At 43.1% G+C, this 17401-nt stretch overlaps 1 protein-coding gene across 3 annotated transcripts in view; it reads left to right on the top strand.

Moving 5' to 3' along the window:
* The window catches only part of Dlc1 (DLC1 Rho GTPase activating protein), a 337813-nt gene that overhangs the window by 287475 nt on the left and 32937 nt on the right, over window positions 1-17401 (top strand). The window contains exon 1 of one of the 3 annotated variants that reach the window (XM_090353985.1): window positions 4324-4635. The exons of the other annotated variants lie outside the window; for them this stretch is intronic. Within the exon in view, the coding sequence (XP_090210111.1) occupies window positions 4599-4635 (37 nt within the window). The 5' untranslated portion in view covers window positions 4324-4598. Of the gene's footprint in view, window positions 1-4323; window positions 4636-17401 lie in introns of those variants that run through there. 3 annotated transcript variants of the gene reach the window in all.

The raw sequence follows: 17401 nt of genomic DNA, 5'->3' as shown, positions 1-17401 counted from the left end.
TTCTTTGTCATATTTCCTTTGAGTATTACAAATCAAAATTATTTTTGCTAGTAATTTCACAATGTTCCATTGAACACAAATTATATTACAACATTTTCCAAGCACAGAGGAGTCTTTTGGTTCCCAGGAGAGACAAAGAAGTTTCCAGAGCCTTTGCTTGGCTCCTATCACCAGGGCAGAGGTTTGAACTCACTGCCCCAAGTTGAACTTACTTGGAATGTGGTTAGAATTTTTAAATTACTTTCCAGCATCTAAAACTCAGGAACTTTATTACAAAACATACAAATAGGCTGATCTTTTAGCCTAGTAGTAGAGAACTTGCCAGGTATTTGAAAGGCCATAGTTTCAATCCCCAGGATTCTGCCTATAACAACAACAATAACAACAACAAAGAAGGGACAGAAGAGGAAGAGAGGAGGAGGAGAAAGGCAGGGGCTTAAAAAAAAGTCATTTAGGAGAGTGTGGGGGGAGGGAAACAGGAACAAAACCATGAGAAGGGGTATCAATGTGTGAGAAGTCATACACCTATTACCTGGAGAATGTAACTGCAACCCCTCTGTACATTACAGTTTTTAAAAATCACAACAAAAGAGTCAAACCAACACACTGAGGTTGTGTTCACAACCATTGTGACTGACGGCTGCCCTCTTAGAGGGGTTCTTGTCTGTCCATTCTCACTGTCCCACTTGATTGGTTTACTCACTAACATTATGTGCCTAAAACACTGTAGACATTTGAAGATGTTGCTTATGTACTTGTTTGGTTTAGCACATTATGTTGGGAGGAGCACAAGGATGGAGGAAAACGTAAGAAGGTATGTTATGACAATAATATCCACTTCCGATGATTAAATTAGAGTAGGAACTGAAGCACCGTGAACAAGTTGCCCTCTCTGTCATTCATCCTTCCTTGTCTCATAGTTTAGGAGTCAGCTATGAGATTTTTCTTTATTTGGCAATTCCAATGTAGAAGGAGGAGGAGGAAGAAGAGGAGGAGGGCAGGGGGGAAGATTAACTAGAGAGAGCCAAGATGCCCCTTCCCAGAAGCTAATGCCCAACTGAGGAAGTAAACAGGACAGTCCTATGTCAAATCATTTTGATTAGTTTTGTTTTTAATCTGCCACTGAGAACAAATAATTGGTGAAACTCACACAAATGAAAACATCATTTATGATGGATTCTTTTTCTCATCTATTGAAAGCTCTAGGAGGACTCTCTGATTGCTGGAGAGAAAAATGAGATACAATGTAACATGTCCATCTTTGAGTTCAGAGTTTTAATATCAAGATCACAGTTAAGGCGGATCAAGTGGGAAATGTAAAGTCAGCTGTTTATGACAGACAAATGAAAGCTAAAGGTGATGTACTGAAGCTTAAATGGACTCTGGGTAAATATCACTAGGTTAAAGTCAAGATCGTGTGTGTGTGTGTGTGTGTGTGTGTGTGTGTGTGTGTACACTGGGATTTGCACTCAGGGTCTTGCTCTTGCTAGACAAATATTTCTACCTCTTGAGCCACAGCTCTGGTCTTTCTAGCTGGGATCTTCCTACCTCCACCTCCTGAAGAGCTGAGATTATAGTCTTATACCACCACAGCTGGCCCTCCAGGATCTTCGTTAAAAAGGAATTTCATGTTCTTGCTTGATATGCCCAATGAGACAATCAGATCTTCATAGTAGCGGTATCCCTGCTTAGGGATTCTATCAACCACTGATGGAAAATTGTGTCTTTGCTGGGACATTACAGACTTCTCTTATTATTCCCTATACTATCCAATGTAACACCTATTCACCTAGCATTTACACTGAATTCCATACTATAATTCATGTAGAGACGATTTCAAGTATGTTGAAGGATTAGATAGGTCATATGCAAATATTATTCCATTTTGTATAAGATACCTGGGCATTCTGGTATTTGAGGGAGTGGGGAAGGGGTCCTGGAACCAATCCCTAGAGGACTGCTATATATAATATTAGTAACAGCCATATGCATTCTTCCTATGCTCTCAGTGCTTATGTGAGTATCATTATCTAAGCCTCATAAAAAACTCCTTGAGATGTAACTCATTATATATATTCTGGGGCTTGAATTCAATCCTGGGCCCTGTCCCTAGTGGCTTTTTCATTCAAGGATGGTACCCTGTCACCTAATAGGCTATGTTTCTAATCTGAACTGCAGCTCTACTTCTGATTTTTTGGTGATTAACTGGAGATAAGAGTCTCACAAACTGCCTAGGCTAGTTTTGAACTAAGATTCTTGGATCCGAGTCTCCTGAATAGCTAGGATTATGGGCATAAACCAGTGCCTGGCATAGATCTCCTTTTTTGAGGATGAAGAAGCAGAAGTTTTCAGGATCTAAATGACCTGTTTGTCATAAAACTAGTAAGCGTCCAGCTCCAAAAGTCTTAAGTCTTACTTTCAACTATTACATTAGGAAAGAATTAAAACTATGAAAAGTTGAGTCTGGTCTTAGTCACAGGCTATGTCGGTAGACAAAAGAATAGAAGAAGACATTTGGTGAAAGCCAAACACAATCCAGAGTATCACCAAGAGAAATGTTCCATTATGAGCAAGCCACACAGCACAAATCTCCAGAGAGATGTAATGAAATGAGGAAGATCCAGAAAAACTAGAATCAATAATCAAGAAGAAAGGATTGAGGCTTGACGGTTAACATACTTTATTCCAAAAGGAATACTGTGTATGTGAGGTCAGGCATGGAGATTTCAAAGCAGCTAATTCAATTACAGTGACCTGTAAATGTTCTTGTAAAATAGAAGCATTAACAACTGATTCTTTTTTTTAAAAAACAGTATCATATGGAATCAATGCTCAGAAGTATACGTGTACTTCCTTTTTGGTTTGAACTCAGAGCCTCCAGTTCCTTTTTATACACTCTTCTTGCACTCCCAGTCAGACCATAAGTTATCATCAGGCAGCCACCTGGCATACCTTTCATTACCTTTATGTCCCCAGTAGTGGCCAAATGGGGAAAAACTCTGGGGAGACACAACCTGTGGAATGGTACTGATGCTAGGACGCTGCACTCTGGTTTGGGTAAATTAAGAAGCCAGTGCCGGAGTTAGAGATTTTACATTTGCCTTACTACAAAAGAAAAAGAAAAAAATGGAGGTAAAAAGCGGTGTGTGTTTATCAGCTGAAACTCTGTTTATAAACTCAATATATTTTAAGCTAAAATAGAGACCAGATTCCAAGTCTGTCCTCCTCTTTTCTACCCCTTTACCTACTTTATACATTTATTTTGTTTGTGGGGAAACTTCTCCAGTACAAAGCAGTCTTCCAGGAGAGAAGGGTTGCTGGTCTCTTTGGCATGCTTCTGTATCCCAAAGAAAAACATCAGAAACTAGTTAACTCGCTCTTACATACTGAATAACTGAATTTATGTCAGTAGCTCTTCCTTATCCAGACATCGTAAATTTTCATGAAATTCTGCCCTAATTTTTTTTTTAGGACTCATATTACCAGGATTGTATTCTATGGCCATTTTCAGAAAAGGGGCTTCTTATGATAGGACCTTTGAAACTATGCGATTTTCCTCACCTGAAGGATTTGGAAAAAAACCAGACCGCAGTCTCATCTGAGACTCTAAATCTGCATACCGGGGCCCCCGCCCCTCACAGCTCCGGAGATGGGCTCGATTACAGTCCAAAGGCCAGTTTGCGCTGTGTTGTTGGCTGTGATTGCACACTCGGTCGTCTCCACTCAGGGTGGCATCTGTAGCCCGCCTCAGTTCTACACACCTGCGACAAGGGCTTTTACCCCCCTTCTTTCCACCCATCGGGAGACACCGATCCACTTCCCCATCTCCTTACAAACCCTCCCTTAGCACGCATTTCTGCAAAGACACGTGTCCAGGGCCACTAAGTGAAACAGGGAAAGTGCGGGGTGTCTCAGCATCCAGCCAAGACTTCTCCACTAAGTAAACTCCGGCATTTCGCCTTTGCCCCCGAGGCCAGTAGTAGGCGACTTGAAGGCGCTACCCGCTGCAGACATATAGGCTGGGAGGAAGCATTCCAGTCTGGGGCGGAGGAGGCGAGGGGCGGGGCTAGAAAGGATGTGGGCGTGGCCTGAGGTGGGCGGGGCTGACTGGGCCCGGCCGCACCCCAGCGCCCAGAGCTGGCGGCGGGGAGCTGAGCGCAAGGCGGAGCCCGAGAACCGCCCGCGGCCGGGTGCCCGGCCTTGCTCCGGCCCGGGGAAGGAGGCGGTTCCTGCAGGTGTGGCCCCACCCCCTCGGGGCGGGCAGCGCGGGAGGGCGCGGCCGGCTCGGCGCGCGGCTCGTAGTGCGCTCGGGCTGCCGGTACGAGCGCGCTCTTGTCGGGTCGCCAACCATGGCTGAGCAGTCCCGGAGCTCCTCTGCCGGCTCCCGGTGCGCTCTCTCTTCCCGATCGCTGTGAACACCCTCGTTCTTCCCGGACCTAGCGGCGAGGGGCACGGGGCGGGGACGTGAGGATGCGCTGAGGATCGCGAGGGCGCGAGTCCCGGGTGCCGCCGCCACCGTGGGACCTGGCAGGGGATCCAAGCTGCTTGGGGCTGCCTCGACTTCCTGTCGGTGCTCCTGCCGCTGTGCCCCGCACTTGATGTGCAGGGACGAGCCGGACACCATGATCCTCACACGTAAGTTTATCGTATGGTCTCGGGGGGGTTCGCCACGGAAGGGACCCACAGCGGAGGCCGTGTCACCCCGCTTGGCTGGCCGGTACTTTGGAATGGCTTTGCTAGGAAGCCGCTCGGGTTTCTTGGAAGTACGGCGCGTGTGTGCACGCGCGCGCGTGTGTGTAAAGGAGGGGGTCGGAATTTGGGGAAGGAGGTTGGATTTCTGACAACGTCCACTGGCCATGCCTCGCCTGGGGCCGGGGGCCTGCCCGGGCCTGGCGGGGGACCCGGAGCTGGGGACCCCGAGCTGGGAGGGCTGTGCCGTCCTCCTTCTGTATCCCAGAGGCTTGCCTCTGACCCCCACGGGCCCGTCGTGACGCCCTGTCTCCTTTACTTTGGTGAGCGGGGTCTTCCTAGGGTCGACGCTGTCTTCTACCTTACCAGTCTCTAATCAGCATTGACTCCGGAGACTTTTCATTAAGGGACATTGTAGATAGACTTCGGTGGCAATTGGAAATTAATTTTCTAAGCCCTGCGTTCGAGTTTCCTCACCCCAAAATAATGTGTTTGAATTTTAAGTCGTTTCCTCGTCTTGATCTAGAGCTGTGCGTTCTCGCAGCCTGGTCCGGGGCAGTCTGGGGTTGATGGTGCCGTGGAGAGGGCGAAGGTCCTCGCCCTCGGCAGTGTCCCGGCTGAGGCTGGGGCTGCAGGGAGGTCTTGGCTGGGAAGGCTCAACTTTCCCCCCCACTGCTGGGTCGCTCCTTGGACCCAATTCCGGCGAAATGCCACAAGATGCCCACGCCCTTGGCTCCAGCCAAAGCTAGTTCCTGGGCCTCGCAGAGGAAGGAAGCACGCTTCCCGACACGAGGTGTGTGTGTGTGGGGGGGGGTTGTATGTGGTTTTTTTTTTTTTTTAATCGAGGCGATAATCTCTTGGAACCCCGCCCCGTGTCCCTGTCCCCATCTCCGGCATCAGAGGCCCCCGACCTTTCGTCTTTAGGGAGATATTTCCGCCCTCGGCAAATCCACCCTGCGCGTGGAGCGGTGGGTCTCGAACTGACCGATGGGCGACCCTGAGTAGTAACAGGACTTCTCCGTGGGTCCTCCCCCCCACACACACACTGGGGTAGAACCCGTTATTCGCGCGCTTGGAGGTGGGTGAGGATGCGAGGACCTGGTGCAATCTGGAAGGTGTCTGGTGCCCACCACCGCCGTGGTCACCAGTCGGTTCAGTCTTAAGAGTTAGAGGTTGTTTTAAGCGATGACTGGTGATTCAGGCACAGTTGTCCCTGAACGCACATGTGACGTATTCGGATAGGAAAAAAAAAATCACAGCTCTGGAGAAGGCAGAATACTGAGTCTCAAATTACATTTTTTTTTTCTCCTCCAAAATTCTGCTTGGGAACGAGGGAAAATAATAGCCCAGCAGAATGCAGGGCCTAGAATGTAAATCTATCAGCGGCTCCAAGAGGTTGACTAACTCAGCATCCATCTGGACTGCAGGCTGGTCCTCTGCAGAGACAATTTGCAAATCACAGGGGTGGAATGAATGGGAGCAACCCGGTGCCCACTTGGCATGCAGATTGCAGCAGATGGTTAGAGGGATGGCCTGCAAGGCGGCAGCCCCTCTGACAGAACTAGAGTCCTCAGGAACGAGTGGCAAATGGGTAGCAGATGTGCATCCAAAAGTGAACTTGGAGCTCTTTCTCATAAAGAGTTGGCAGTTGCCTGTCCTCACATCTATTGGAGTGTGGCTAATACACAGTACAGTCCAACCTGGGCACAGAATTTGTTCATTAGCATTACTGCTCAGAACAAACTTTATTTTCATTTAAGCTGCATGACACTTGGTACGAAAGGATCTAGAAGCTCAGAATAAGGAGCCTCCAACTTGAATGCACGAGTAAAGCACATTTGGTGGCATGTATCTTAATTTCTTAATTGTAAATCATATTAGAAACACCACTCACTCTTTTAAAAAGAATGCATAGATGAAAAGGACAATTCGCTAATGGTTGTTGAAGGTTTTAGGTTTTAATATATTAGGCCAAAGGATTTCTCTTATTTTTCTAGAGCCACAGTTTGCCTTTCAATCCTGAAGCCTTTGTTTGTTGTTCTGTATTGTAGTTCAAAGAACAAAGACCAAGCAGAGATGTTTGGGTCCTTCTGAGAATCCACTTACTCTTGATGGCTTGCGATTAAAGAAGCTATTGCTGTAAAATAATGTATATGTATACACATATATTTTTTGCAGTTCCTGGAGCTTGAACTTGGGGCCTGAGCACAATTTGCTTAAGGCTAGCCCTCTGCTACTTGAACCACAGCTCCACTTTTGGCTTTTTGGTGGTTAATTGGAGATAAGAGTATCATGGACTTTTCTGCCTCGTGGCTTCAAACCATGATCTTTAGATCTCAGCCTCCTGAGTAGCCAGAATTGCAGGCATGAGTCACTGGTGCCTAGCTAGATAATTTCTTGAATGAGTCGCTATATAAATACAGACATAAGAAATACAAAAATAAGCACTTAGGTTTTCCTGGGTGTCCCCATGGTGATTTTAAGCCATGATGCAATGTTTAGATGTGAGTGGTATTTTTATGACTTAGATGGTAAATACTCGATTTGAAAATATTCAGGGAACGGTTCAGAAGAATGGACACATCCCAAGTACAGTGAGTAAAGTGAATAGAACTTCTTTGAAGAGGGCCTTGTTCTAGACAGGATGGTCCCATACTGTAAACACAAGTTTCTCAGGCCTAACTCTCCTTCCTAGCAACAGGAAGACGGAAATGAGGCCATACCAAAAAAAAAAAAAAAAAAAAAAAAGATCCTGAAAGGCTCCAGACAATGCTTGATCCACCCGGCTGTTCACCCTGTCCAGTCAGAAAACCTGCAAAGTAAAAATAGCTTCAGATGTTTCCTTTTCCTCCCTGGATATTACCAAATCAGTAAAAACTTAACGTGGTGCTTTGGAGCATCAGAGCAAACCCTGACCCCATGATATGATTGGCATTTAGACTCACATCTAGCTAAATCTATTCATGAGATTATAAGGTAGACCCAGGAAGAAAAGCGATTTTCGTTTTGATATTTGTAGCATAGTAATGTGACCTAAGTTGGGACCAGAGGCCAAGAGAATAGCTTTACTATTACTTTATTATTGTTTTATTTTTTTATTGTTTGTAGGTGATGGGGATTGAATTCAGGGCCTGAGCACTGTCCCTGAGCTTCTTTGTGCTCAAGAGTAGCACTCTTATCAGTTGAGCCACAGCTCCACTTCTGGCATTTGAGTAGTTAGTTGGAGATAAGAATCTCTAGGGTACCTTTCTGCCTGGGCTGGCTTCATACCACTATCCTAGGATCTCAGCCTCCTAAGTAGCTAGGATTATAGGTGTGAGCCACCGGCGACTAGCAATTCCTTTAATTTTTAAGTTCACTTGCGCCTCTTGAATCTCTCAAAGTGCCTTAAAAAGAAATTGGAGTTACTTCTAAAACTCCTACTTTGAAGGTTTTAATGCAGAGGAATCTATGCAGTAGTTAAGGCATTACAAGAAAGAATTCTTTTCCTTTGGGGGTCAAGGTCAAGTTAAATAGCCAGCTACTCTGTCCTAAGGAGTTTAGTCCCAAGTTCCTCTTCTGGGCTGTGAAAAGAGAATGAAGGTGCTTTTCTGGAGCAGACTTTCCCAACCATCTTTTTTTCTGACTCTGGAGCCTTAGAGGTATGCAAACAAGCGTTATTCCTCTTCTAAGCAAAATAGAGCTGTAGGGGGGTAAAAAAAAAAAAAAGATGTTTTATCGGAATTGATTACTGCTAAGGCTAAGCATGTGTGGAGGGGGGGGAGGCTGTTTCTGTAATTACAACAGTTCTTTATCCTTGAGGGATACATTTAAGACTTCCAGTGGAGGCCTGAATCTACACAGATGGTACCAGATCTTATCAATGCAATATTTTTCTTGAGCATACATATTAATTTAAAAGTTTTATAAAACACATACCATAAGAGATAAACAATATAAGTAATAAAATGGGACATTATGACTATGTAAAAAATATTAAATCTTACAAATTCTCACTTGCTAGGGCTGGGAGTTTGGCCTAGTGGTAGAGTGCTTGTCTAGCATGCACAAAAAGCTGGAAGTGGTGCTGTGGCTCAAGTGGTAGGGCTTTAGCCTTGAGAAAACCCAAGGACAGTGCTCATGCCCTGAATTCAACAACAACAACAACAAAAAATTCTGTAGAAAATGTTGAGATCTCACTTGAAGGCAGATTACCAAAACTGAAGAAGGAAGTTCTCTTCCAGAGAGATTCTGTTAGTGTGGAAGGGGTGTGACTCCAAGAGATAAGAGCTGGCCCTGACTGTCTGCTCTTGCCTGCTGTGGGCCCCTTCCCTCTGTCAAGGATTATCTTGATCAATGATAAGGGATAGGAAATCTCCTGGGGATCTTTAATTAGGAATGCTTCCTTACCATCTCAATTAGTAGCCGACAGGAAGAAAACTCTGCACACTGAGTCAGTGTAGTTTTATAGACCTCTCACATAGTCAGACTTTTCTAGAATGATCCTTACTGAGCTGGTGAGGTTTGAGAATGACCTGGGCGGTAGTTTTGGCATTCTGTGTCTAAGGCCTAGTGAATGGAGACATCACCTCTGTCTGTAACCTTTGGGAAAGAGATTCCAGGTACTGTTTTCTCAAAGTCTAGTGTCTTGTTGATTGCACTGGAAAATACTTTGTCTTCCATGAAAACATTTTTGAACTACAGTTCTCTCAGAAGGCTGTAGAAATGTTGTGAATGGTACTTTGAAAAAAATGCCTGCCTATTTGGAAATGAAGTTCTTGGGCCCCCCAGGGAAACAGACATCTGCTTGAAGTGCAACTTTCTTCCAATCACGCATGGGGTGGTTTCTCTTCTACTTCATTTCCGAGTGGACAGCGTGCCCTTTGCCCCTTACTTCTGACTCTCCTAAGTGGCCTTTCATGCCTGCCCTTCCCCCACCAAGAGAAAAATCAAAGCTAATGGTTGAACTCCGCCATCTGTAGAGCTGAATTCTCTGATGCCTTTGGCACCTCCCATCCACATTTTGTTCTTTTTGCCCGCCCCACCTTTGAGTGTCCTGCCGAGGATTGGAGGTCGCATCCTGACTCTTGTCACAGAGGCGCCTTCCTTGTCCTGCTGGAGTCTCCAAAGGATGTTTTAGGGACAAAAGTTTTCCACACCCTGAGGTTGTAGCACTTCCTTGGCTCATAGCACTTAGGAAGCTGGAGATGAAGAGTTGTGGCTGCCCCACTGTCAGGTTGAGTACTTGGTTAGCTCAGTGACAAAGTAGGAAGAACGTGCTGAAATCCCCAAGCTATCTTTTACTTCCTGAATCTGCAGAAACAATGCCCACCCAGCTCCTTTTTCAAACTATATAGTTTAGAAAAGGGATTTTATATAATGCTTATACATTAGTAAAAGTCATGGTGTGGGAAATTCCAGAACTTTGCAAAGGAAGCTTGGAAAAACAGTGCCTCTTCCCTGCTGTGGGGCAGTTTGGATGCTGGGGGTTGGGGGGGAATGAGTCCAAGGTCACAAGTGAGCTGAATGGAGTCTCAGACCACTGCCTGCCAGCCTGTTCAAACAACAAGAGGATAGCAACTGAAGGAGGATCTTTTGCTGGGAAGTATTTATGGGAAATAAAATAGATGTTAAATTTCAACCATTACGTTACTGTGCTTGGGGACTCTGGGTATTCTAAACAATTTTTAAAAAAATGATTCCTTAGTTCATCGATAAGATAGCAACACTTCTTAGGCACAAAGCTGCTGGTGTCCAGCTGATAGGGTTCCAGGGCTGGATGCCCAGCACACTTAAAACGAAGAAATGGACACATCAGATCTATTAATATTCCTACTTTACATAAGGAGGAGTCAATGGCTTATACCTTTCAACAGAAAGGTATTTTATTTCTACCAGTCTTTACTAAAACAGTATTTTTTTCATAAATTTTTATTGTAATTATTAGAAGGGTTACATTATATTCACCAGATAGAAGGTGCATTACTTCACATACATTGGTACCCTTTCCCATGTCTTGGCCCCCATTTCCCTCCCACCACTCCCACCCCTCATCTTGTTTTCCCCCCCTTCCCTATCCGATTTCAAATAACCAAATAAGCATATGTACAATATATCAGATAACAAGGTAAAATACTGTAACAATATGAGATACCCAAGGGACAGCAAAAGAGATGAGAGATAACAGTACCTTAAGGACAACAATCACTCATTATATGGCTTTTGTTTCTATATCCTGGAGGTCCTTTCATTTAGCATCATACTATATGGCCTTATGTATCTAGTTTTTGTTCTATTGTAAATCTCTGCTAGGAGAGCCCAAGGTTTCTACTGATTATGACAAATGAGGGAAACCATTGAGCCTATGTTCCTTTGAGTCTGTCTTACTTCTAAGTCTTTCCATTTCCTTACAAATGGGGCAATGTCATTCTTTCTGACATCAGCATAGAATTCCATTGTGTATAAATACCACATCTTGTTGATCCACTCATCAACTGAGGGACATCTGGGTTGGTTCCATATCTTTGCTATGGTAAATAGTGCTGCAACGAACATCGTTGTGCTAGTGGATTTAGTATGCCCTTGTTTCTGGACGACTGGGTAAATGCCAAGTAGTGGAATTGCTGGGTCATAGGGTAGTTCTATGTTTAGCCTTTTGAGGAACTGCCATACTGCTTTCCATAGTGATTGAATGAGTTTGCACTCCCACCAACAGTGTAGTAGTGATCCCCTCCAGTATCTGTTGTTATTAGATTTCCTAATCATGGCCATTCTAACTGGAATGAGATGGAATCTTAGAGTTGTTTTGATTTGCATTTCTTTTATGGCCAGAGATGTCGAGCATTTCTTCATGTGTCCATAGGCCATTCTTATTTCTTCTTCAGAGAAGACTCTCTTTATGTCTCTGGCCCATCTTTTAATGGTATGGTTGTGACTTTGGAGATTAGTTTTGGAGTGATTCAATTTTTTGAGCTATTGATATATTTTAGATATGAGGCCTTTGTTTATTGTATGGTTAGTGAAGATCTCTCCCACTCTGTAGGCCTTCTAGTTAATTTGCTAGCTATGTCCTTTGCCATACAGAAGTTCTGCAGTTTAATGCATTCCCACTTATCCAGCCTTTCTCTGATTTGTTGTGTTTCTGGGTCCTTATTAAGAAAGTTTCAACCAGTGCCAAGGAGGCCTAGTGTATCTCCTAGTCCTTGTAGTTTTCAGTGTATCTGCTTTTACCTCCAGGTCTTTGATCCATTTGGAGTTAATCCTGGTGCAAGGTGACAAAGAATGAACCAACTTAATAAAACAGTATTTTATTCATTTATTTCCTCTGGCAGAAGGAACTAAAATGTGGTTGAAAAAGACTTGTTGTTTTGAGTTGTGTTGAATGCCTTACTATCCTTTTCATTTTGAACCCAAGGTTTTTAGAGTACAGTTTTTGCATGATCTTTATTTTTCCTGTACTATAGCACTATAGAACAGAAGGTGAAAACCAAAGCCCAGGGAACTGGCCATAGTGGAAGAATAAACTTTGCTAAAGTAGTGGGGAGGAAAGACTAATATGTGTGCCAGCCCCAAGTTAGGGACAGAGGTTACTCTAGGTCTGTAGTTTGCCTTTGGTAAGTTGTAAAAGAAAATGGGTTGTATAATCTTAAAACATCTGTACTTTGCTGAAGAAAGGAAGCTCAGAAAAATAAAGGCCCTTAAAAATATACTGCTTTGGGGCCGGGAGTTTGGCCTAGTGGTTAAAGTGCTTGCCTAGCATGCATGAAGACCCGGGTTCAATTCCTCGGTACCACATATAGAAAAAAGCCGGAAGTGGTGCTGAGGCTCAAGTGGTAGAGCTCTAGCCTTGAGAAAGTCCAAGGACAGTGCTCAGGCCCTGAGCTCAAGCCCAGGACTGGCAAAAAAATAAAAAATAAAAAAAATAAAAATATACTGCTTTCATCATTTCTTTTCTTGGATCTTAATCCATGTCATTGTCATCTTTAAAACACGAGCATTGTGCTGGGTGCCAGTGCCTCATGCTTGTAATTCTAACTACTCAGGAGGCTAAGATCCAAGGATCACAGGTTAGAAGCTAGCCAAGGAAGGAAAGTTCCATAAGACTCATCTCTGCTTGACCACTTGCAAACCAGAAGTGGCACTATAGCTCAAAGTGTTACAGCATAAACCCTGAGTTTTTCAGGAACTGTGCCTAGACCCTGAGTTCAAGCCCCATAACTGACAAAACAAAACAAACCTAGCATTGTAAGTGATTCTAAACAATTTTTAATTTGGAGTATATTAATATTTGATAGAGAATTCTAGCTGAGTGTATGTATACATACCAACGTGTTTTTTTTCCTATCTCAGACTGAAATGAAATAGAAGAAGGTGATGATACAGTACTCACCTTCTTAATAGATTATTCAGGTTTAAGTTGGACCTCTTGAAGGAGCAGATGCCTATTTTTAATTAATTGGGAAATGTTTTCTGTTCTTAGAGGTCAGTGGCTCAGCATGTCATCTAGAGTGCCTGATTGACAGGCTTGTCCCTCCTGAGCTTCTATTCATATGTTGCTGAGTGGGAGAAGAACGCTCATTATGAGGTGCATTATTTGCCTTTTCATGTTCATATGTTAAAAGCAGTTCTTTGCAAACCCTTGTACTAAATGCTCCCCAAGGGGAACTGCAATTGATTTAATTTCTTCATTGCCGAAGTGTCACTTCAAATACTTAATACTTGATATAGCCATGTTTTCTCCCAAGGTTTCCTTCTTTCACAGCAAAAGCATTTATTAAATTGTCATCATAGTCAGCAGGTTAAAAAAAAAAAAAGAGTCCTCGACCCCTCCCTTTTATTTCTAGGAATGTTCTTTACTAGAAAGCAACATATCTGTCTTCACACTACAAGCAGGAGGGGAGGAAATAGGTGAATCTACCTAATTTCTTTCTTGCTAGAACTGAGAAACTAGCCTGGCAATTTATGAGTGAGGGCATATGAATTGATTACTGTTGCCAGAATCAGGACAAGACATGGATGGCTCAGGAAGCTGGGTGACTCTAAAACCTTGATCCTTGAGTGTAGAGCTGACCCAAACTCTGAACCAGCTTCCTCACTTCCCCAACCCCTGTTACTAAGGGGACTCCAGCCAGCTGGTAGGAAAAAAACCCACAAACATGAAAGATCACTAAGCAGAAGGAAAAAAAATCCAGATTTACCTGTAGTATGAGGGCAGTGGGCATATGCATTAGGAAATATAATTTGCTTTTGTGTTCTCTATGATAACACAAACACAGCCTTCATGAGATGATGAAATTGGTCCATTAAAAAAGATGGTAAAGCTTAAAATAATAATTTTGCTAAATTTCTAAAGTTGGGAAACAGCTCTAAAGCAGTTTATTATGATGCAATATTACATGGAAAAATGTTTCCATGTAATTGATAAGAAATCTGGAGTATTCACTGAAGAACTAGAACCTGTTCTAGAAGATGCCCAATTGAAAGGCAGAAATAGGACAAAGGATAGATGCATCAGAAATTAGGGAGCAGGAAAATGTAAGACTACATCATTTACTGTGTGGTCAAACACTTCAATTTTACATATACATACATGTACCCCTGTATTTACTTGAATGTATAGCTACCTGATTGAATACAATGATGTGTACACCAGGGTACAGTGCAAAAATCTATTTCTTTTTGTACATCCTCGTTGGAAAAACTAAGATCATTTTACTAGAATGGAAATCAAATCAGTGGCTTTTTTGTATGTCTTTGTTTTGTAATGATTGAGTTGATTACTCTGCCACAAAGCAGTATAGGTACTGGGGATAGATCAGAGAATAAAATAAAGAATTCTGCTCTTTGAGGCTTCACAAATGAGGACACACAGAAAATAAATGATAAATGTTATGGGGAAAGAAGGAAGATAGAAGTGGGAGGGGTCAGTCCAGACTAGTCACAGGCAATTTATGTAGTTAAAAGCAGGGACACAGGAACTCTTGTTGGGGACACAGAGACCCTTGTTAAGACTTTGGCTTTCCCAGTCAAACAGGCCTCATTGGTGCTGCCTGGACCAGCAAGCTTGGTACCTAACAGATACAGAGCCCTTAGAATAGCCAACAGGAAAGGAATTCATTCCTGAGGACAGAGGATTGTACCTTTCCACTTGACTTCCTCTTACGACAGGAACTTGGGCCTTTGATTGTCGCTGAGTACAGCTGGCAGTACTCCTAGTTCAATAAATAAATAGTGAGTGAAGGGGAAAAGAAGGCCAATGGGCTTGCCCAAATTTATGACCATATTAGAACATACCTCTCGGTGGATTTTGGTCAGCTCCTGTGAGATCACGTGGCTTGAAAAACATGACTGAGTGGTTGACCCTGCCCTCTCAGAAGCTTTGGGCCTTTTTAATCTTCAAAATATATGCAGAAGTTTAGGGAGCAGGAGAGATTGTTTTTAGGCACCTGAGCACAGGAATGCTGCTAGATGCTGTCAGAATCTTTTTCTGTGATTAGATAACATTGGAGTTTAATAAATATTAAACATGCATTCAGCTATCTGACTTTGCTCTAGTAGGAATTCATTTTGCATAGTTAACTCCTGATATCTTTGGCAGTTGTTTAACATTTACTTTTATAAATGCCAAGAAAAAGGGATTCATGTTCTAGATAGAAGAAAGGTAAATATTAATAGAAAAAATATTAGTGGAATTTTTTTTCTTTTCCTGCTTCAGGCAAATATATGTGCAGTTCCAATGTGCAAAGAGTCTTTTGGGATGTACAAGTGGATGAAAAAGTGAGGATTTGTTGAAGGCAAGGGAGAGAGCATGGGTTACCCTGGGAACTTAGTCAGAGCTTGTGTTGGGGGGCCGCCTTCCAAGAGCTAAAAGGACTAGCAGAGGCCAAGTCAGGCTGAGGGAGTGGATTGTATCTCAAAAAGCAGTAGAAATTATGACTGACACAAAAGAGGTAGTTGCTAACCAGTGAGTGATTCAGATTTCTTCTTGGACCAACAAGGATTTTATTGGGATGAACTATTAGGGTGCTCAGTTAGGACTGTTGGAATAATCCACAGCAAGAATCCAGAACAGAAGTAATATTGATCATACCTAATGTTGTATGATCACATTGACATTTGCTTAAGGTAGATGTAAGCTTTGTTGAATAAATCAGCATACCTGCAAGTAAGTGGTTCCTGGCTTACAAAGCCCCCATGCAGTGCCTTCTCCATCCAGGCTTTAGGGCTCCTGACATCCCCTTGCCTTTCCGTAAACATGATTTGTTTATCCAGGTGATCTGCCCGTGAAGCCCACCCACAGGTATAAAGGTATGCTGTTCTTACAGTTATTGTGTCCAGGATAGCCCTTCAAACTTGGCTAGGTTGTAGAGGATCAGTAAGCAGTCTTTCATCTTGATATGAGTCTATGAGGAACTTTTGTTTGGATCAGAAAGCCCTGACTGAATACCTACCTATACCTAAGGCAGCCCTCTAACGGGAAGAGCACCAACTTTGCCATGAACTTTTACCCATACTTGTCATAGTTCATGAAATCCAAGGGATAGGGAAAGTGCTCAGATGTTTGCAATATTCCTATCCTTCTGTATATTGCATTTAAGAAACAAATGCAGCTTACATTTGCATCTGTCCTAATTGGCCTGGTGTGCTGGAAAAGTAGGGAAGAGCCTGAGAGTTTCTCCACTGTGACACCCTCAGCAGATAATAGGAGGAAGAAAAGATATCCACTTAGATTCACTCTGTTGGTGGAGTCAACTACCCCAGCAGAGTGCTGATGGGTTTAGTTGATTTCTACCAACTTAAGGGATAACTGGAGGATGTTCATCTCATAGTGGTAGGAAATGTACCTATCTATGGCCTAATGGTTTCCAACTACACACAGAATCTCCTGGTGCCTATTAATCTAACAGTGCAAAACTGCTTTGTGAAATGACCAAGGACTACAAGCTGCTTCCAATAAAAATTTCCTGTTTCCTCCTTAACACATTTGTCTCTTGGTTTTATAGCAAAGGCCCAGGCAGGTATAAAAGACTCATTGTGTTTCCATTATGTTTTTCTTTTCAGATGGCATTTTTGCCCAGTGGGGAATATTTGTTTTAAAAGAAAAAAAAATCCTCCTCTTAGTTTTCACACCACCACTCACAAATCCTCAAGGAAAAAATCATACCCTGACAACTAGAAATCCCCAGAACTAGCTTTGGGGAGATGTTAAGGTGACTCAAGTGTTAAGTGAATGTTTTTCTTTTTTTTTTGTTTTTGTTTTTGTTTTTTTGCCAGTCCTGGGCTTGAGCTCAGGTCCTGAGCACTGTCCTTGGACTTTTTCAAGGCTAGAGCTCTACCACTTGAGCCTCAGTACCACTTCTGGCTTTTTTTTCTATGTATGTGGTATTAAGGAATCGAACCCAGGTCTTCATGCACGCTAGGCAAGCACTTTAACCACTAGGCCAAAACTCCTGGCCAAGTGAATGTTTTTCTTTAGTAGTTTAAATTTTGTTTCTTGCTAAAGGAATGAACCTGCCTTTTAGGAAAAAAGATGGCAATTCCGTAGGTCTCTGTCTCTATTTTCTCTCCCACTATGGCATCTGCCAATAGAAAGTTTATTTGGGTTTTGTTTTTTTTTGTTTTTTTTTCCAACACTCACGGTGCTCTTGGCTAACTAGTATTCTGACTCTTGTGGCATTTGTCCTGTGACATTTCTGACTTTTTGGTGGTTAATTGGAGATAAGAGTCTCACAGA

The sequence above is a fragment of the Megascapheus bottae genome, chromosome 20 (assembly GCF_031878675.1).
Source record: "Megascapheus bottae isolate mThoBot1 chromosome 20, mThoBot2.hap1, whole genome shotgun sequence".
Lineage (NCBI taxonomy): Eukaryota > Metazoa > Chordata > Mammalia > Rodentia > Geomyidae > Megascapheus > Megascapheus bottae.
This window is presented reverse-complemented; position numbering and strand designations above follow the sequence as displayed.